The sequence below is a fragment of the Pristiophorus japonicus genome, chromosome 5 (genome assembly GCF_044704955.1).
Source record: "Pristiophorus japonicus isolate sPriJap1 chromosome 5, sPriJap1.hap1, whole genome shotgun sequence".
NCBI lineage: Eukaryota > Metazoa > Chordata > Chondrichthyes > Pristiophoridae > Pristiophorus > Pristiophorus japonicus.
Window position 1 is genome coordinate 252189713 of NC_091981.1, and position 22573 is coordinate 252212285.

Consider the following 22573-nt stretch of genomic DNA (forward strand, 5'->3'; position numbering starts at 1 on the left):
GACTTCCGAAGGCTGCGCCGTTTTCACCAGATGCCCAAACTTGGGCCAATACCTCTCTTTCCTCCTTCAAGACACTCCTTAAAACCTACCTCTTTGACCAAGCCCTGCCCGAATTTCTCCTTGTGGCTCGGTGTCAATTTTTTTGTCTCATAATATTCCTGTGAAGCGCCTTGGGACGTTTCATTATGTTAAAGGCTCTATATAAATACAAGTTGTTGTTGTTTATCTGCAAACTTCTTAATCATGTCCCCTACATTGAAATCTAAATCATTGATATATATTACAAAAAGCAAGGGACCCAGTACTGAGCCGGGGAAATTCCACTGGAAACAGCCTTCCTGTCACAAAAACATCTGTCAACCATTACCCTTTGCTTCCTGCCACCGAGACAATTTTGGATCCAATTTGCCACTTTCCCTTGGATCCCATGGGCTTTCTGACCAGTCTGCTGGGGTGGGGGGGGGGGGGGGGCGGGGAGGGGGGGAAGAGGCCTTGTCAAAAGCTTTGCTAAAATCCATATAGACCACATCAAACGCACTACCCTCATCGACCCTTCTTGTTACCTCCTCAAAAAATTCAATCAAGTCAGTCAGATCCCTTAACAAATCCATGCTGACTGTTCTTGATAAATCCGTGCCTTTCTAAATGATAATTTATACTGTCCCTCAGAATTGTTCTCAATAGAAACATAGAAAATAGGTGCAGGAGTAGGCCATTCGGTCCTTCGAGCCTGCACCGCCATTCAATGAGTTCATGGCTGAACATGCAACTTCAGTAACCCATTCCTGCTTTCTCGCCATACCCCTTGATCCCCCTCGTAGTAAGGACTACACCTAACTCCTTTTTGAATATATTTAGTGAATTGGCCTCAACAACTTTCTGTGGTAGAGAATTCCACAGGTTCACCACTCTCTGGGTGAAGAAGTTTCTCCTCATCTCGGTCCTAAATGGCTTACCCCTTATCCTTAACTGTGACCCCTGGTTCTGGATTTCCCCAACATTGGGAACATTCTTCCTGCATCTAACCTGTCTAAACCCGTCAGAATTTTAAACGTTTCTATGAGATCCCCTCTCATTCTTCTGAACTCCAGTGAATACAAGCCCAGTTGATCCAGTCTTTCTTGATATGTCAGTCCCGCCATCCCGGGAATCAGTCTGGTGAACCTTCGCTTCACTCCCTCAATAGCAAGAATGTCCTTCCTCAAGTTAGGAGACCAAAACTGTAAACAATACTCCAGGTGTGGCCTCACCAAGGCCCTGTACTCAAATCCCCTCGTTATGAAGGCCAACATGCCATTTGCTTTCTTAACCGCCTGCTATACCTGCATGCCAACCTTCAATGACTGATGTACCATGACACCTAGGTCTCGTTGCACCTCCCCTTTTCCTAATCTGTCACCATTCACACAATAGTCTGTCTCTCTGTTTTTACCACCAAAGTGGATAACCTCACATTTATCCACATTATACTTCATCTGCCATGCATTTGCCCGCTCACCTAACCTATCCAAGTCACTCTGCAGCCTCATAGCATCCTCCTCGCAGCTCACACTGCCACCCAACTTAGTGTCATCCGCAAATTTGGAGATACTACATTTAATCCCTCGTCTAAATCATTAATGTACAATGTAAACAGTTGGGGCCCCAGCATAGAACCTTGCGGTACCCCACTAGTCACTGCCTGCCATTCTGAAAAGTACCCATTTACTCCTACTCTTTGCTTCCTGTCTGACAATCAGTTCTCAATCCACGTCAGCACACTACCCCCAATCCCATGTGCTTTAACTTTGCACATTAATCTCTTGTGTGGGACCTTGTCGAAAGCCTTCTGAAAGTCCAAATACACCACATCAACTGGTTCTCCCTTGTCCACTCTACTGGAAACATCCTCAAAAAATTCCAGAAGATTTGTCAAGCATGATTTCCCTTTCACAAATCCATGCTGACTTGGACGTATCATGTCACCTCTTTCCAAATGCGCTGCTATGACATCCTTAACAATTGATTCCATCATTTTACCCACTACCGATGTCAGGCTGACCGGTCTATAATTCAGTTTTCTCTCTCCCTCCTTTTTTTAAAAAAGTGGGGTTACATTGGCTACCCTCCACTCCATAGGAATTGATCCAGAGTCTATGGAATGTTGGAAAATGACTGTCAATACATCTGCTATTTCCAAGGCCACCTCCTTCGGTACTCTGAGATGCAGTCCATCAGGCCCTGGGGATTTATCGGCCTTCAATCCCATCAATTTCCCCAACACAATTTCCTGACTAATAAGGATTTCCCTCAGTTCCTCGTTCTTACTAGACCCTCTGAACCCTTTTATATCCGGAAGGTTGTTTGTGTCCTCCTTAGTGAATACCGAACCAAAGTACTTGTTCAATTGGTCCGCCATTTCTTTGTTCCCCGTTATGACTTCCCCTGATTCTGACTGCAAGGGACCTACGTTTTTCTTTACTAACCTTTTTCTCTTTACATATCTATATTTTTGCAGTCCGTCTTAATGTTCCCTGCAAGCTTCCTCTCGTACTCTATTTCCCCTGCCCGAATCAAACTCTTTGTCCTCCTCTGCTGAGTTCTAAATTTCTCCCAGTCCCCGGGTTCGCTGCTATTTCTGGCCAATTTGTATGCCACTTCCTTGGCTTTAATACTATCCCTGATTTCCCTTGCTAGCCACGGTTGAGCCACCTTCCCTTTTTTATTTTTACGACAGACAGGAATGTACAATTGTTGTAGTTCATCCATGCAGTCTCTAAATGTCTGCCATTGCCCATCCACAGTCAACCCCTTCAGTATCATTCGCCAATCTATCCTAGCCAATTCACGCCTCATACCTTCAAAGTTACCCTTCTTTAAGTTCTGGACCATGGTCTCTGAATTAACTGTTTCATTCTCCATCCGAATGTAGAATTCCACCATATTATGGTCACTCTTCCCCAAGGGGCGTCGCACAACGAGATTGCTAATTAATCCTCTCTCATTACACAACACCCAGTCTAAGATCGCCCCCCCCCCACCCCCCCCAGTTGGTTCCTCGACATATTGGTCTAGAAAACCATCCCTTATGCACACCAGGAAATCCTCCTCCAACGTATTGCTTCCAGTTTGGTTAGCCCAATCTATATGCATATTAAAGTCACCCATGATAACTGCTGCACCTTTATTGCATACACCCCTAATTTCCTGTTTGATGCCCTCCCCAACATCACTACTACTGTTTGGACGTCTGTACACAACTCCCACTAACGTTTTTTGCCCTTTGGTGTTCTGCAGCTCTTGCCCACCACCAAGGTTAGGCTGACTAGCCTGTAATTACTCGAGCTATCCCTTTCTCCCTTTTTAAACAATGAAGCACCTCATTCTGTGCTGTATCATTCTATGATCTGATATACTGCTGCAATACTTTGTAACTAGTGGATGAATAGTGTCGTGTACCACTATTTCACCACAGATGGACATCTAAACAGCCGCAGTTGTATTTTTAAAGGAGGTAGTAAATTCAAATCCTACAGGATCATGAATCAAAGCTGGTATGCAAAACTCACTTGCTGACCAGTATAAGACCACTGTTGAAGCGTAGTCTGTTCAAATTACATAAATCACATCAGAATGTTTTCCATATCAGTTTTTCAACTGCTCACATAATTTTAAAAGATTTACAAAGAAATTGTTTAGAACTCTGTAGGTAACATTCGTACCATGGAGGGGGCAACAGAAATACCATCGCAGACAAATCAACGCTGAAACATTGAAAACCCTGTAAAGAAAGCCCTATTCAACCAATGCCTCACAGCCAACCTGACGACTTCCAATGAACCGGAGCTGAGGAGGGTCCATAATGCCTGGTCTGCCCTCAAATCCACCATAATTAGCACCACATAATTAGTCTTGTTTACTCTATCAGAAAACATCAAGACTGATTGGATGAGAACGACCAGGAGATCCAGGAGCCAATAAACCGCAAACGCAAGGCATTTTTGAATTGGAAACAACACCACAACCGAGTGAAAGAAAGCAGATCTACAAACAATTGAAGGCTGAGGTCCAACAAAAAACTCGTGGCCTAAAGAACAGATGGTAGGTGGAAAAAGCACAGAAGATCCAGCAACTAGCCAATAATCACGACGCGTGTGGATGTTTTAGCGTAGTCAAGACCACCTACGGCCCAAGCACTCAAGGTCCTATTCCACCGAGAGCCAAGAATGGAGAGGTACTCATCAAGGACAGAGATGCAGTCAGTGCCTGCTGGAAGGAGCACTTCGAGGATATCCTTAACCAAGATTCTGTCTTTGACGCAAGTGCCCTTGACTCTGTCCCGCAGCATGCTACCAGTCACCACCTCGGCACAATCCCAGCCCGGCATGAGGTTGAAAAGGCCACCTGACAGCTGAAGGACTCAGGAACAGATAGAATCCCCGCCGAAGTACTAAAGCGTGGTAGAGAAGTACTATTGGCACGAATCCATGACTCTCTTATCTGGAAGAAGGAGAGCATGCCAGAGGATCTTAAAACCCGTAATCGTGACCATCTTCAAGAAAGGTACAAACAGTGGAAGGAGCGTACAACAAATCAAGCACCCCACTCACCTATCCCTCCAACCATCACCTGCCCCACCTGTGACAGAGACTATCGATCCCACATTGGTCTCATCAGTCACCTTAGAATTAATATTAGTGTGGAAGCAAGTCATCATCCACTCCAGGGGACTGGCTAAGACGACGACAACGACCACTGTTCAAACGTAATCTGTTCAAACTACGTAAATCACATCAGATTGTTTTCCACATCATCAGTTTTTCAAATGCTCACATAATTTTAAAAGATTTACAAATAAACTGTTTAGAACTCTGCAGCTAACAGTTGCACTACATAAGCGCCAAGCAATAACCATCACCAACAAGAAACGTTCCAACCGCCTCCCTTTGACCTTTAAAAGCACCACCCACACCAAGTCTCCCATCATCAATATTCAAAAGTAACCACTGACCAAAAACTTCACTGGACCAGCCATATCAATATCGCTACAGGAGCAGGGGAGAGGCTGATACACCACAATGAGTGGCTCACCTTCTGGCCCTGCAAAGTCTCTCCAGGCTCAAGTCAGGAGTGTGATCGAATACTCACCTCTGGCTTATCTGGGTGCAGTCACAACAACACTCAAGAAACTCGACAACATCCAGAAGAGAGCAGTCTGTTGATTAGTTCCCTGCCACTGAACTCAATATCCACCCCCCCCCCACATCACTGGCACACTGTGGCTGCAGTATGTTACATTCAGCAATTTGTCTATTTTTCTTGGACAGCACCTACAAGTGCTATAACCTCTATCACTGAAAAGGACAAGAGCAGAAAGCTCATAAGAACACCATCATCGCCAAGTCTCACACTATCCTGACTTGGACATTTGACAGAACTATTCCTTCATTGTCATGGGACCAAATTACTCAAATTTCCTACCAAACCCCATTGCTGGAGCACTATCACCACAAGGACTGCAGCAAGTCAAGACCACCCACCACCAACATCTCAAGGCAACTAGAGATGGGGCAACAACCTCAGCTTTGCCAGCGGCACCTACAACCCGAGAACAAATGCACATAATGCAGAGGAAATCTTTCCCCATTGTGATCAAAACATTTCGAACTGGTTGCAAATGACAATCTGAAGTGTTCGTGTCAAATATGCTTCAGTTTTCGACTTACCGGTGCAGATATAAAAAAAGCTGCAGAGTGAATCACAATGATGTGAGGAAGCTCAACATTGGTAAATAAGTTGTTTTAATGATTTTAGTTGAACATTTGATGAGAAGATTGTTTCTCACACAACAAACCACTCCCATCCTGGCAACTCAGGGAAAGAAGTTTTAACGGTAACCACGTCTAATGAGAAATCAGATATATGAAAAATTTACTTATGTACGCTGCTGCGAAGTGCTTGTAGATTTCCATCTTATTAACTAAGATCACAAAAGTAGTTTTACCACCATTGAGCACTGCCTGTACAAATAAATGCCCTGAAAGAAAAAAATCTACCAGCTTTGTATTCTTTAAAAAAAAAGGAACAAAAGTTTATTTACCGATATAAGCAGTCCATATAATCGGCGCCCTTACTGTACTCTTCCCAATATTTATGGTACATGCTCAAAATCTTTTCTTCAGAATCCAGAACTTTCTGTAAATAAAAGTACATAAAAAAAATATCATTTTGAAGGACAAATGTATTTCCAAAATAATGGGAACGGGATGATTTAAATGAACCTTACTTGTACAAATCAATATTCCGGTCCAAAGCAACTTAACTTAATCTGCTGTGAAGATTTATTTAATATGTTGGGAAATTGCACACCAACAGGAGGCAAGCCACACTCAGAAATATACTGACATTTTTAAGTACAATGTTTTAAAGTTGTACAAAATTCATATCCTTATTTAGCTTTAAGTCGTTTTGTGAGATATTTCTTCCCCATGTATTTGGAACCTTGATGTTTTCTATAAATTGGTTTTCAAAGGGGAAAGGTGAAAAGTAGCTGCTTTATCACACTTATAAACATTTCTTGCACACTCTTATCAGATAAATTAGCATGGCATAGCTTCTAGTTGGGCAAAGCAGAAAATTCTACTCACTGCTTTTATGCATCAATGAAGAATTCTGAAAATATGTTTATGATTCGGATTTATATTTTACATCAGTCTAATGTTCAAAATAATAAAGCTGCTTACAGAATTAATGCTTCAATATGCTGTACTAAACAGTGATGGAAAACAGTTTATCCCAATCATAGAAAGATCCCCAGCTTGACCACTTGATCAAAAGAGACTGGTCAGACACTTCTCCACAAAGAACTTTGGACCCCAACTCCTCAAACTTCCTGAGCAGAACTAATTTCTAGTTCTACCTATGTCATTGGTTCTTACGTGACCCATGACAACTGGATCCTCCCCTTCCCACTCCAAGTTCTTCGCCAGCCGCGAGGAGATGTCACAGGTACCGGGCAGACACACAATCTTCGGAACTCTGAGTCATGGCTGCAGAGAACAGTATCTATCCCTCTGACTCTACTGTCCCCGAACAGAACTACATTCGCTTTCACTCTCCCCCCCCCACCTGCCCCACTTGAATGGCCTCCTGCACCATGGTGAGAGGAGGAGGAGGAGAGAGAATGGAGAGCACCAGTTCTAACTGTCACAGGACGGGAGAGTGAAGAGCACCAGTTCAAACCATCACAGGACAGAAAGCAGAGAGAGCACCAGTTCCAACTGTCACAGGACGGGAGAGTGGAGAGCACCCTAAAGGACTGGAGCAAAGGTGTGAGGCATCTTTCATCCGAGTCCAGAAATCAGTCATGGGAAGTATGGTGAATTATTACCTTCCATAGTCCAGGAATACTAAGGCTAAGTGAAGCACACCAACTGCTGCACTGGCTTACATCAGCTAATACAGCGTAGGCAAGAGATTGAACCGGAGACCCTCTGGTCTGTACGGTTTAGTACAAAACTGGGAAAAAAATCATAAGCTCATCTTATAATTACAATTTTTAAAGGGTGTCTTCAATTGCGTAACTCCTCGTTTATGAAGGAAATTGGTTGAATACCAACTTTTGAACAGGTCTGGGGATTGCAGGAAAGGTACACAAGAACATCTGAAATAGGAGCAGGAGTAGGCCATTCGGCCCCTCGAGCCTACTCTGCCATTCAATAAGATCATGGCTGATCTTCTACCTCTACTCCACTTTCGTGCACTATCCCCATATCTCTCAATTCCCTTAACATCCAAAAGTCTATCGATCTCTGTCTTAAATATACTCAACAACTGAGCCTCCACAGCCCTCTGGGGTAGAGAATTCCAAAGATTCACCACCCTCACTGAATAAATTTCTCATCTCAGTCTTAAATGGCCAACTCCTTATTCTGAGACTGCGACCCCCGGTTCTGGACACCCCAGCCAGGGGAAACATCCTCCCTGCATCCCTGTAAGAATTTTGTATGTTTCAATTAGATCACCTCTCATGCTTCTAAACTCAAGGGAATATAGGCCTAGTCTACTCAATCTCTCCTCAGAGGATTACTCCCCCATCCCAGGAATCAGTCTGGTGAACCTTTGTTGCACTCCCTCAATGGCAAGTATAGCCTGTCTATGTTCCCTTGAAGCCTCTTTGCAGTCTCCTCACAAGTTACATTCCCACCTAGCTTTGTATCATCAGCAAACTTGGATGCATTACATTTGGTCCCCTCATCCAAATCACTGGTAAAGATTGTGAATAGCTGAGACCCAAGCACTGATCCTTGCGGTACCCCACTAGTTAGAGCCTGCCAACCCAAAAATGACCTGCTTAATTCTACTCTCTCTTCTGTCTGTTTACCAATCCTCAATCCATGCCAGTATATTACCCCCAATCTTGTTTAATAACCTCTTGTGCGGCACCTAATCAAATGCCTTCTGCAAATCCAAATCCGAATGGCCTACTCCTGCACCTATTTTCTATGTTTCACTGGCCCCAAGTTTCCACATGATTTGCTCCTGATTTTTAGGATTAACTGGTGGAGAACGGAGTATCTTAGAAATCGCAATTCTCCACATTTAAGTTTTCTGCAGTTCTAGTCATGTAGAACAGTTTCACTTTTGAACAGATTTTTTTTTTCAAAAGGGGGCGTGTCCGGCCACTGACGCCTGATTTGAAAGTTTCCACAGTGAAAACCTACTCCAAACTAACTTAGAATGGAGCAAGTGAAGATTTTTGTAGGCCTGAAAAAACCTTGTCTACACATTAAAAAATCAGGCGCAGGTTACAAATTAGGCATCCAGACCGAGGTGGGATAAGGGAAGTCATTACATTCTACAATAAATCCTTAGTTATACTTATACAAATATTATACAAATAATTCCAACCTGAATAAAAATTTATAAGCTAAGAAAAGATTAAATAAACCATGTTCCTACCTGTGTGAAAGTGCTTCAGGCAGGGAGAAGGCTGCAGGAAGCCTCACAAGTTGAGGCAGCCATTCCCAACGGCAGGGTGCCTCAACTTCTGAGGCCTCCTGCAGCCTTCTCACTGCTGCAAGAAGCCTCAGTGCTGATCATGGAAGGTCAATGTGGTTTTATTAAAAAATGTTAAAAATTGAACAGCTACAAAGAACGACAAAAATGGCCGAGTGCCAATGTTTCCTTCACACTGCGCGTGCGCGAACGCTCCAACGCACACGCGCAGGGTTGCTGGCACGAAAAAACCTTATTTAAATGGTACCCGCCCCCTCCTACTTACAAAATCGGTGCGAGTGGTAGGCTCCGCCCCCTGGGCGCCGCGCCAAGCTGACATCGAGCTGCAACGCGCTCGAGAATAGCGCGTTTTTTTTCAGGCGCCGTTTTCGGCGCGAAAAACGAGCGCCCAGCTCGGTGGGGCGCCTGTTTTGCCGCGTGTGGAAACTTGGGGCCTATGTTTCTACACCACATCCACTGATTCCCCCTTATCTATTCTGCTAGTTACAACCTCAAAAAACTCGATTTGCCAAACATGATTTCCCTTTCATAAATCCGTGTTGACTCTGCTCAATCCAATTATTACTGACACACATGATTAAATACGTTGATTGTAATCCTATTTGATCTGTAAAAAGTATCGTCTGTGGAACACAACCAAGGAGGTTGAAAAATGTCGACTATAATTTCAGATAATTTAATATTTTCCTTTGATTACCTTTGGGGGTCTTTAACAAAATTAGTTTTTTTATCTATGGCTATTCACCTTCCTCGGGAGATTGCAGAGAGTTCACATTCCTTTCTCGCTCTGCACTCCATGTACTGAATGCAGCATATAAATATCTGCAGTAAACACAATTAAAATGAAGGTATACCTTGTACAAATGTTGGACGTGATTTTCCAGGAATATTTTTGTTTCCGTGTAGAGTCTTTCTCCCAGAGGTTCTGGGTAGGCCACACACAAAGCATAAATGTCTCTGAATAGAATATTAAGGGCCTTTATTGCAGTAGCAGTGAGAGTTAAATAATTAACAAAAGTTTTAATAGAATCGTACCCTGTATTAAATTATGTGAAAAGTCCATTGATACACAGCGTTTAACCAAATCTCTCCAGAACTACCGAATGATGCAGACCAACACACCCCAGAATTGAGTCCTCTACCAGGGGGGAAAAAAGGAACTTATATCCAAAGGCTGCATCAAAATAAACTTTATTGCTTTATAACAAAAAGTGCAATCTATATTCGAGTCAATATAGTATTTTCACAATTTATTCAGCAACTGTTAAACTTACCGCTATTATGATTTAATTGATATCCATCATTTGGTTATTTGCACTGATATCTCTCTTAGTATGTATAATATTTTTGTATTACATGAAAATGTATGAGCTGTGTTGATTAAATCCCTACCACATGTGTTGGGGGTTTCCAATGCACTCACTAAATTAATTACTTTCAATCAAATGTCATTATTTTCAATCAAACCGATCACTACCTGATCTGTTCACAACTTTAGCCTATACACACTAATATTTTTCAAATTGCCCCGCGCATGGTTAAATATGAAGCAGAAATAATATTGTGCTAATTATAATGTAGGGCCATGTAGGGCTTTATCCTGGAATATTCATTTAAATACTTTCACATATTTCTCTCGTTTTATTTTGTGTTCCTTTATCACAAATAATGTTTTTCATTTCTAAAGGGGTCAATGCACACTCTGTTTACCAATTCAGTAGTGAAAGGACTTTTTCTGCTTATAAATATTGACCAGTTTTCTTTCAGACAACCCCTGAAAATTACTTAGCAACAGGAAAATCAAGTGGCTAAAACCAATGTTGTGGAAAATACAGGGCTAAGTGTTCTACAGAAGATTACAGAAATTTGTATAAGTGAAGATATTATTGATTCACTGCATTTTTTCTGCAACGCAGTAAATAAACATGCAGCTGTATAAAGACAGGCATGAGTTTTCTAGTTGTTGACATCATTTCCTGTTGCAACAGAGGCAGGGATTATGCATGAGAAAGTAAAAATTTATAAACTAAAATGTACATCCAATTTCCCCCTTCTCCTTCAGCATTATAGTTACATGCCATATAACAAAATCACCAATAGAAATGTACTTCCCAATGTATTTTAAACATCAGGAATTGGTTTTTGAAAGCTAAATGAAAAATAACTTTGAAATGCAGTCTATCATTTAAATTTCAGAAATAGATTTTTGAGGTACTTGACTTGTTTTGTTTCAGTTTTGGTAACGATATGATTGAGCTCATTTTAAAACCATGAGGGAGAAGGCAGCAAAATTTGTTCATAAAAACAAAATGAGGTAGGCTATGGAGCGGTAAAGGTATTAAATAGACACAACTTAAAGCAGTATTTATTAACTTATTGGGGCTCTGAAACCAAAAACACTCATAAACCAATGACCGATTGGCAACAGCATAATCAAGTGGTTAAACCAATGTTGTGGCAATGAAGATACACAACTATAGCGTGTATATTCATTGCTTTGCTGATCAAATTAATGAACACAAAAATTTCTTGCCAGCAGAATACTTCACAAACCTCTCTCGACTGGGACCCCCTGCAGTTGATGACATTGCCATTTTAGTAACATCCAACTACTTTTTGGTAGCCAGCTACCATTGTATGGTTACCATTAGCGGTTGATTTTGCGTCATTTGTACACACTAAAATTAAGTCTAAAATCACAATTCTTTCATTTGGCCATTAAGGATACGAGAAACGGTCGTTCCATGTAGATCTCTCGACGTAATCCAGCATGACAACTGCTCTGATTGTTGTCAGGAGCTTGTTCCATGTTTCATCAAAATCCACCACACGTGGTTTCAGGGACATTGTATGGCTTCACTTGAAAGACAAGAGACAAAACTACAATTGCCTTTTGAAAATTGAATTTGAAACTACTGTCATCGAAAATGTTACACAATGATTAAAAAACACTTCACAAACCAATTTAACAAGTTAACTTTTAGTTTTAATGCTGATCATTTGGGGTGCTGGCTTTCAGAACAATGTAGACAACAAAATTCTAAACTCTGGGAAACAGATGCAGACTCCCATGGCAGTGCAGTTTATCAACAAATATTGACTGTAATCTAAACAAAACAAAAGTGAGAAACGCCCGAAGAGTGACTATTCAATACAGATACAAGAATGGCAAAAACTATTAATTCCCCAATGTAAACCCCCAAGATAGAGATTTGCAATCTAAATGTTATAAAATTCAGTCTGAAAAGTTCATCAATGTACATTCTATTCATGTTTAATCCACTGAGGTAACAAGTTGTAAGGGGCAAGGTAGAAATTCTGCCTGCATATAAGCCAATGAATAGAATTTAGTCAAATATATTACCCTTACTTAATGTGTCTTATTTATGCAACTGACCTTGGTGAAAACCCTGATATCAGACACATCTAGTTAAATTAAATCATTTAAACCAGTTAATTTCTGTCTTTCTCAATAACCAGAACAACTGAATGATGCATCACCAGCAGTGCACTTTCGAAAAACTTTGAAATTGCTGACTACACTGAACCTTGTTACCAAAGAAATACAAAAAACATATAACAATGTTTGGACTAAAGTTCCACTGGATTATCTCTCTATTCTATTCACCTGTCAACTGCAATAATCTCACTGGATCATAGGGAAAAGTTGGCACAAAGCCTTTTAGTTTGAAGAGTTATTTCAAAGGGTCAAGTGGCACCCTAACACAGATTTCTAAAAACGTAGTGGTGAGACTTAGGACCCAGTTGCCATTTGCTGAAGGAGTTGGCAGCTGTCCTTTAACTGGCACCATCGAGGTCGGGGCTCAGGACCGGGGTCGGGGCCCAGGGAAGGTGTAGCTCGAGCCACCAGCAAGGTCGGGAGGACTACACTGCACCCTATGAAACCCTGGGAGAGAGGACCTGCGGGAATGAGAGAAGAGGACAGGAGGAGTATGTTTGTGTGTGTGTGTGTGTACTAGGCCGATGTAGCAGAGCCTGCTCTCCAATCGTCTTGGATCCCCTTGCCATTGGACCATCTGTCAAGACCGTGTGGTAGCTCCCTGTGCAATGGCCACCCCACAATAAAAGAATTCATGCACAGTCATCTTCCACCCTTTAAAATGAAGTTCGGGACCTGGACCCCTCATGGACAACTCCAACTGCGACAGACTGTTAACCCCAACTGCGAATGTTGTACTGCTATCGTTGCTCGGCAACTCAGACATTTTGATATAGACATCGCTGTCCTAAGCGAGACTCAGCGGGCAGGTGAAGGCCAGCTCAAGGAACAAGGTGGTGGTAGTTACACCTTCTTCTGGAAAGGTAAAGCAGAAGAAGAAGAACGCCGCCTCCATGGGATAGGCTTCACCATAAAAAATAAGATAGTTGGGCGTCGCAGAGACTCCCCTTGCGGAATAAACGAATGCCTCAGGACTCTTCAGGCTGGATTTTCAGGTTTTTGCGTGAAAATGCAAGTGATAGGTGAAAATGACCATTTTCGCTGTGTTAACGATTTAAGGCCCAACTTTTGGCACTTGGTTTCTGTGCCAGTCGCAAAGGGAGGCGTTCCACAATTATTCGCGGCGCAAAAACACGATCCTTGCCGACTTTAGTATGGGGCCGGGAGCACCAGGAGAGGGGCTTTGGGAGGGGACAAAAAAAATTCAAAAAAACATTCAAACACCGTTAAGCGTTACTAAGACCCTTAGCTAACAAATCGCTGCAAAAAGATAAAAAAAATAAAAACTTATCTTTTTTGCAGGTTTTCCAACTTACCGCTGCTGACAGGGCTGCACCGAGAGGTTTTACCTGTTTGTGTTCTGGGTACGGGTCAGGCGAGTGCTGACACTCGGACAGTTACAATCTGAGTCGTTACGCGTCCGGCGCAGCTCTCCCTGGCGGTGCTTCCAAGCGCAAAACCAGTGTGCTATCGGTCACATTGGAAGCTACAGACGAGACCAAAGAGGAATTCTGCTCCAGCCTTGCATAATCCCTGTCCTGAGTCCCAACGGGCAACAAGCCGATACATCCTTGACGACTTTAACGCCAGAGTTGGAAAGGACACTGACCTCTGGGGAGCTGTGATCAGCAGAGAGGGGGCTAGGGAAAACCAACTCCAACGTTACCCTCCTCCTGACGAAATGCTTAGAATATGGCCTCGTCATAACCAACACCTTGTTCCATCAGAGAGACAAGTAGAAGGCTTCATAGCCACACCCTCGCTCCAAGAACTGGCATCTGCTAGACTATGTCATCGTCCGAGCGACGGACCTCAAGGATGTCCGCATCTCCCGCACCATGCCAGGAGCAGACGACTGCTGGATGGACCACCGCCTAATCTGCTCTGTCATCTCTATCGATGTAGCCCCAAAACAGCCATGGCAACAGAAACGATGCCACAGGAAAATGAATGCTGGAGCACTCAAAGACCCTGCGAAGAAAGCCCTATTCAACCAGCACCTCACAACCAACCTGACGACTCCAAGTGATCCAGAGACGCAGAGTGTCCACAGTGCCTGGTCTGTCCTCAAGGCCTCCATAATTAGCACCTGTGAAGAGACGCTCGGTCACTCGACCAGGAAACAACAAGACTGGTTCGACGAGAACGACCAGGAGCTAATAAGTCACAAGCGCAAGGCATTCTTGAATTGGAAACAGCAACACAACTCGAGAGTAAGAAAGCAGCTCTATAGACATTTGAAGACCGAGGTCCAACAAAAAACTCGTGACGTAAAGAACAGATGGTGGGTGGAGAAAGCGCAGGAGGATCCAGCAACTAGCCAACAACCACGACATGCGTGGATTCTTTAGCGCAGTCAAGACCACCTACGGCCCACGCACCCAAGGTCCTACCCCACTGCAGGCCAAGAACGGAGAGGTGTGCATCAAGGACAGAGAGGCAGTCAGTGCCCGCTGGAAGGAGTACTTCGAAGATCTCCTTAACCGAGACTCTGTCCTCGACATGAGTGTCCTCGACTCCATCCCGCAGCATGCTACCCGCCACCACCTCAGCACAACCCCAGCATGGCATGAGATTGAAAAGGCCATCTGACAATTGAAGAACAGCCTCAGGAGCAAATGGAATCCCCACCGAAGCACTAAAACATGGCGGAGAAGCATTACTGGTGCGAATACATGAACTAATTTCTCTTATTTGGAAGGAGGAGAGCATGACAGGGGATCTCAGAGAAGTCGTATTCATGACCATCTTCAAGAAGAGTTACAAGTCCGATTGCGGTAATTACAGAGAAGTTTCCATGCTGTCTGCCACAGCGAAAGTCATCGCAAGAATCCTCCTCAATCGCCTTCACCAGGTGGCTGAAGAGCTCCTCCCAAGCCACAATGCGGATTCTGCCCACTAAGGGGCACAATGGACATGATCTTCACCGCACGTCAAATTCAAGAGGAATGCAGGGAACAGCACCAACCTCTGTACATGGCCTTCTTTGACCTCACAAAGGCCTTCGATACTGTCAACCGTGAGGGTTTATGGAGTATTCGCTTCAAATTCGGCTGTCCTCAAAAATTTGTCACAATCCTCCACCTACTTCACGATGACATGTAAGCCATGATCCTGACCAATGGATCCACCACAGAACCAATTAACATAGAAACATAGAAAATAGGTGCAGGAGTAGGCCATTCGGCCCTTCGGGCCTGCACCGCCATTCAATAAGATCACGGCTGATCATTCCCTCAGTACCTTTCTCTCCATACCCTTTAATCCCCTCAGCCGTAAGGGCCATACCTAAGTCCCTCTTGAATATATTTAAATGAACTGGCATCAACAACTCTCTGCGGCAGGGAAATCCATAGGTTAATAACTCTGAGTGAAGAAGTTTCTCCTTATCTCAGTCCTAAATGGCCTACCCCTTATCCTAAGACTATGTCCCCTGGTTCTGGACTTCCCCAACATCGGGAACATTCTTCCTGCATCTAACCTGTCCAGTCCCGTCAGAATCTTATACGTTTCTATGAGATCCCCTCTCATCCTTCTAAACTCCAGTGAATAAAGGCCCAGTTGATCCAGTCTCTCCTCATATGACGGTCCAGCCATCCCGGGAATCAGTCTGGTGAACCTTCGCTGCACTCCCTCAATAGCAAGAACGTCCTTCCTCAGATTAGGAGACCAAAACTGAACACAATATTCCAGGTGAGGCCTCACCAAGGCCCTGTACAACTGCAGTAAGACCTCCCTGCTCCTATACTCAACTCCCCTAGCTATGAAGGCCAACATACCATTTGCCTTCTTCACTACCTGCTGTACCTGCATGCCCACTTTCAGTGACTGATGTACCATGACACCCAGGTTTCGTTGCAGCCCCCCTTTTCCTAATCTGCCGCCATTTAGATAATATTCTGCCTTCGTGTTATTGCCCCCAAAATGGATAACTTCACATTTATCCACATTATACTGCATCTGCCATGCATTTGCCCACTCACCTAACCTGTCCAAGTCACCCTGCAGCCTCTTCGTGTCCTCACAGCTCACACTGTCACCCAGCTTAGTGTCATCTGCAAACTTGGAGATATTACATTCAATTGCTTCATCTAAATCATTAATGTATATTGTAAATAGCTGGGGTCCCAGCACTGAACCCCACTAGTCACTGCCTGTCATTCTGAAAAGGACCCGTTTATTCCAACTCTTTGCTTCCTGTCTGCCAACCAATTCTCTCTCCACGTCAATACATTACCCCCAATCCCATGTGCCTTAATTTTGCACACGAATCTCTTGTGCGGGACCTTGTCAAAAGCCTTTTGAAAGTCCAAATACACCACATCCACTGGTTCTCCCTTGTCCACTCTGCTAGTTACATCCTCAAAAAATTCCAGAAGATTCATCAAGATTCATAAATCCATGCTGACTTGGTCCGATCCTGTCACTGCTTTCCAAATGCGCTGCTATTTCATCCTTAATGATTGATTCCAACATTTTCCCCACTACTGATGTCAGACGAACTTGTTTTCTCTCTCCCTCCTTTTTTAAAAAGTGGTGTTACATTAGCTACCCTCCAGTCCATAGGAACTGATCCAGAGTCGATAGACTGTTGGAAAATGATCACCAATGCATCCACTCTTTCTAGGGCCACTTCCTTAAGTACTCTGGGATGCAGACTATCAGGCCCCTGGGATTTATCGGCCTTCAATCCCATCAATTTCCCCAACACAATTTCCCGCCTAATAAGGATATCCTTCAGTTCCTCCTTCTCACGAGACCCACTGTCCCCCAGTACATTCGGAAGGTTATTTGTGTCTTCCTTCGTGAAGGCAGAACCAAAGTATTTGTTCAATTGGTCTGCCATTTCTTTGTTTCCCATGATAAATTCACCTGAATCGGACTGCAAGGGACCTACTGTTAACTTCACTAATCTTTTTCTCTTCACATATTTATAGAAGCTTTTACAGTCAGTTTTTATGTTCCCTGCAAGCTTCCTCTCGTACTCTATTTTCCCCCTCTTAATTAAACCCTTAGTCCTCCTCTGCTGAATTCTAAATTTCTCCCAGTCCTCAGGTTCGTTTCTTTTTCTAGCCAATTTATATGCCTCTTTCTTGGATTTAACACTATCCTTAATTTCCCTTGTTAGCCATGGTTGAGCCACCTTCCCCGTTTTATTTTTTTACTCCAGACAGGGATGTACAATTGCTGAAAGTTCATCCATGTGATCTTTAAATGTTTGCCATTGCTAATCCACTGTCAACCCTTTAAGTATCTTTTGCCTGTCTATTCTAGCCAATTCATGCCTCATACCGTCGAAGTTATCTTTCCTAGTTCAGGACCCTAGTTTCCGAATTAACTATGTCACTCTCCACCTTAATAAAGAATTCTACCATATTATGGTCACTCTTCCCCAAGGGGCCTCGCACAACAAGGTTGCTAATTAGTCCCTTCTCATTACACATCACCCAGTCTAGGATGGCCAGCTCTCTAGTTGGTTCCACGACATATTGGTCTAGAAAACCATCCCTAATACACTCCAGGAAATCCTCCTCCACCGCATTGCTACCAGTTTGGTTAGCCCAATCAATATGTAGATTAAAGTTGCCCATGATAACTGCTGTACCTTTATTGCACGCATCCCTAATTTCTTGTTTGATGCTGTCCCCAACCTCACAACTGCTGTTTGGTGGTCTGTACACAACTCCCACTGACGTTTTCTGCCCTTTGGATTTCCGCAGCTCCACTCATACTGATTCCACATCATCCAGGCTAATGTCCCTCCTTACTATTGCATTAATTTCCTCTTTAACCAGCAACGCCACCCCGCCTCCTTTTCCTCTCTGCCTATTCTTCCTAAATGTTGAGTTCCCAGCCTTGGTCACCCTGGAGCCATGTCTCCGTGATGCCAATTACATCATATCCGTTAACAGTTACCTGCGCAGTTAATTCGTCTACCTTATTCCGAATAATCCTCGCATTGAGGCACAGAGCCTTCAGGCTTGTCTTTTTGACACACTTTGTCCCTTTAGAATTTTTCTGTAATGTGGCCCTTTTTGTTTTTTGCCTTGGGTTTCTCTGCCCTCCACTTTTACTATTCTCCTTTCTATCTTTTGCTTCTGCCTCCATTTTATTTCCCTCTGTCTCCCTGCATAGGTTCCCATCCCCCTGCCATGTTGGTTTAACTCCTCCCCAACAGCACTAGCAAACGCTCCCCCTAGGACATTGGGTCCGGTCCTGCCCAGGTGCAGACCGTCCGGTTTGTCCTGGTCCCACCTCCCCCAGAACCGGTTCCAATGTCCCAGGAATTTGAATCCCTCCCTCTTGCACCACTCCTCAAGCCACGTATTCATCTGAGTTATCCTGCGATTCCTACTCTGATTAGCACGTGGCACTGGTAGCAATCCTGAGATTATCCCATTATCCTAGCTCCCTAAATTCGTTTCATAGGACCTCATCCCATTTTTTACCTATATCGTTGGTACCTATATGCACCACGACAACTGGTTGTTCACCCTCCCTTTTCAGAAAGTCCTGCACCCGCTCCAAGACATCCTTGACCCTTGCACCAGGGAGGCAACATACCATCCTGGAGTCTCGGTTGCGGCCGCAGAAATACCTATCTATTCCCCTTACAATCGAATCCCCTATCACAATAGCTCTCCCACTCTTTTTCCTGCCTTCCTGTGCAGCAGAGCCACCCACGGTACCATGAACTTGGCTGCTGCTGCTCTCCCCTGATGAGTCATCCCCCTCAACAGTACCCAAAGCGGTGTATCTGTTTTGCAGGGGGATGGCCGCAGGGGACCCCTGCACTACCTTCCTTGCACTGCTCTTCCTTTTGGTAACCCATTTACTATCTGGCTGTGTACCCTTTACCTGCGGTGAGACCAACTCGCTATAAACGTGCTATTCACGTCATTCTCAGCATCGTGCATGCTGCAGAGTGAATCCACCCGCAGCTCCAGTGCCACAATGCGGTCCGTCAGGGACCGGATGCGGATGCACTTGCCGCACACGTAGTCGTCAGGGACACCGCAAGCGTCCCTGACTTCCCACATCGTACAGGAGTAGCATAACAGGTGTCCGAGCTGTCCTGCCATGACTTAACCCTTAGATTAACTTAATTTGGCAACAATGCTAAAGGGTGCTTACTGATATAGAAAAGAAAACATACGGACCGGGGTCAAGCAAGGCTGTGTCATCACACCAATGCTCCTCTGGATCTTTCTTGCTGCAATTATCCATCTCACTCTCAGTAAGCTCCCCACTGGAGGAGCTAATCTACAGAACAAATGGGAAACTGTTCAAACTCTGCCACCTCCAGTCCAGATCCAAGGCCGTCCCATCCTCTGCCATTGAATTACAGTAGGTAGACGACACTTGTGTCTGCGCACGCTCGGACGTCGAACTCCAAACCATCGTCAACACCTGCACCGAAGTGTATGAGAGCATGGGCTTTACACTAAATATCCGAAAGACAAAGGTCCTCTGCCAACCTGCCCCAACTTCCAAAACAAGCGCTCTACTCGGAGCTTTGTCACGGCAAGCGAGCCCCAGGTGGGCAGAGGAAGCGTTTCATGGACACCCTCAAAGCCTCCTTGAAAAAGTGCCACATCCCCAACAATACCTGGGAATCTCTGGCCCAAGGCCGCTCAAAGTGGGGGAGAAGCATCCGGGACGGCACGAGTCTTTGGTGGGAGCAAGCGGAAGCCAAGCGCAAACACTGGAAGGAGTGCACGACAACCCAAGCACCCCACGCACCAGTCCATTCAACCACCGTCTGCCTCACCTGTGACAGAGACTGTAGGTCCCGCACTGGACTCATCAGTCACCTGAGAACTCATTTTTAGTGTGGAAGCAAGTCACCCTCCACTCTGAGGGACAGCCCAAGAAGAGAGATCATCCAGCTCAGAATTCATTACCTTAGTTCACACTTGGGTGATGCTGCATCTCATTGTAAATCTTCCCTTTTGGGGGTGGACTGGGACTGGGGGAGGAAGAAACGGAACAAGGAACCCAAGTGTAGTGGTATTACTGTATATCAAGGATCATGCTGTGACTCAGACTATTATAAGGGCGAAGCACATAACATAATATTAGGGACATTCCTGCGATTTTAAAACTGACACTGGGCGGCTGCAAGAATTAGTGCAGTCCTTTTACCTCCAAAATCGGTGTTCAAATCCCACCCAAACTGGATGAAAGTCTCATCCTGCTGATTGTGAGAATCCTACATGAAACAAGCTTGGGTAGTCTTCAGTTTACAGCTCAAACCCTTCAGAATTCAGCATAAACAAGAAATTGTAGAGACCAAAAGTGTGATTGGTGTGGGGAATAAAAATAATCACCATATAGCAGAATCAAGTATTTTTCGGAGGTTGGGCTGTTAAGAGCAGAGTACCTGGAACTTGATTATTGATATACAGCAACAGAGCCAATCCATGACACCGCAGCCATAGGCTTGAATTGAACCAATATAATTTGATGGGCCGAATGGCCTCCTTCTGTGCTGTACTATTCTACAATGGGTTTCAGCAGCATGCCAATGGAAAGTTAAAAAAATCTTATAATGGATACAAGAAAGTAGAATTATTTTTCATCTCCAAAACTATGCAGGGAGATTTACATTCAAAGTAGAAAAGCTTTACAGGTATAAGGTTTTCCTCCGAGTAAGCAAGTTATGGGTCCAAGTCTCAATCCAGGACCTGAACACAATCTACGCTAATATCAGCATCGTTGGATTTGTCACCTCCTCAATGAAACATTAAAACTGGCCAGTTAGATGCTGTCATGGGATCTTTTATGCCTACTTGAATAAGAACAAGTAGTTCTCCTCATATCCTGGCCATCATTACTCCCTCAACCAACACCATCAATACCAGATAAAGTGATCAATCACTCATTTGCTATTTGTGGTATTTTCCGTTGCACAAATTGACCACTATGTTTCTCATATAACAACAGTGACTGAAAACATGATAAGCCGCTATATAAATGCAGATTCTTCCTTTCATTACTCAAACTAACAAACCCAAAGTATCATGTGTAACTTCCAATTATAAATACATTGGCTGGAATCTTAACCCACTTTTCTATTCTGCGGCAGAAACCCTCAAAGAACTATTCATAATCGTACAAAGAAGCTAGTCTGCAGACAAAAGACTGCAAGAAGCTGATGAAGATGACACTGCTGCTGATGATGAAATGGCTCAGCAACAATTGAAAAATGGATGATGTCACAAGGCACCTGTCTTGGCTACGACATTTGAAATATAGAGACCAAACTTCCCATTCAGCAGCTCTGTTGCTAAACTCCAACTCAGACCTCAACATTTTTCTTCCCAGCAAATTAATTACCATCCCACAACTCTGCCATCATCACTCCGAGCACTGCAAACATGGGGGAGGGTTGGGCGAGGGTTGAGGGAATGGGAGAGCGAGGGGGTGAAGGAGGGGGAGAGGGAGAGCAAGGGGGTGAGGGAGAGAGAGGGGGAGGGGGAGAGAGAGGTGGAGGGGGAGAGAGGGGGAGGGGGAGAGAGGGGAGGGGGAGAGAGGGGGAGGGGGAGAGAGGGGGAGGGGGAGAGAGGGGGAGGGGGAGAGAGGGGGAGGGGGAGAGAGGGGGAGGGGGAGAGAGGGGGAGGGGGAGAGAGGGGGAGGGGGAGAGAGGGGGAGGGGGAGAGAGGGGGAGGGGGAGAGAGGGGGGAGAGGGGAGAGAGTGGGGAGAGAGGGGAGTGGAGAGAGGGGAGTGGGAGAGAGGGGGAGTGGGAGAGAGGGGGAGTGGGAGAGAGGGGGAGTGGGAGAGAGGGGGAGGGGGGAGTGGGAGAGAGGGGGAGGGGGAGTGGGAGAGAGGGGGAGGGGGAGTGGGAGAGAGGGGGAGGGGGAGGGGGAGAGAGGGGGAGGGGGAGGGGGAGAGAGGGGGAGGGGGAGACGGAGGGGGGGAGGGGAGGGGAGGAGGGAGGGAAGGAGGGAGGGAGGGAGAGGGAGGGAGGGAGGGAGGGAGGGAGGGAGGGAGGGAGGGAGGGAGGGAGGGGAGGGAGGAGGGAGGGAGGGAGGGAGGTGAGGGAGGGAGGGAGGTGAGGGAGGGAGGGAGGTGGGAGAGGGAGGGGGAGAGGGAGGGAGGGAGGGGGGAGAGGG

General features: G+C 44.9%; 1 protein-coding gene across 5 annotated transcripts in view; it reads right to left on the reverse strand.

Moving 5' to 3' along the window:
* Nucleotides 1-22573, reverse strand: part of cul2 (cullin 2) — a 111231-nt gene that overhangs the window by 84912 nt on the left and 3746 nt on the right. For 4 of the 5 annotated variants that reach the window (XM_070881556.1, XM_070881557.1, XM_070881555.1 and 1 more), the window contains exons 2-4: nt 11726-11856; nt 9852-9954; nt 6080-6174 (exon numbers count right to left, since the gene is read on the reverse strand). In XM_070881556.1, coding sequence (XP_070737657.1) covers nt 6080-6174; nt 9852-9954; nt 11726-11844 — 317 coding nt within the window. In that variant the 5' untranslated portion in view covers nt 11845-11856. The remainder of the gene's footprint in view (nt 1-6079; nt 6175-9851; nt 9955-11725; nt 11857-22573) is intronic. The other variant, XM_070881553.1, reaches the window with a different exon arrangement.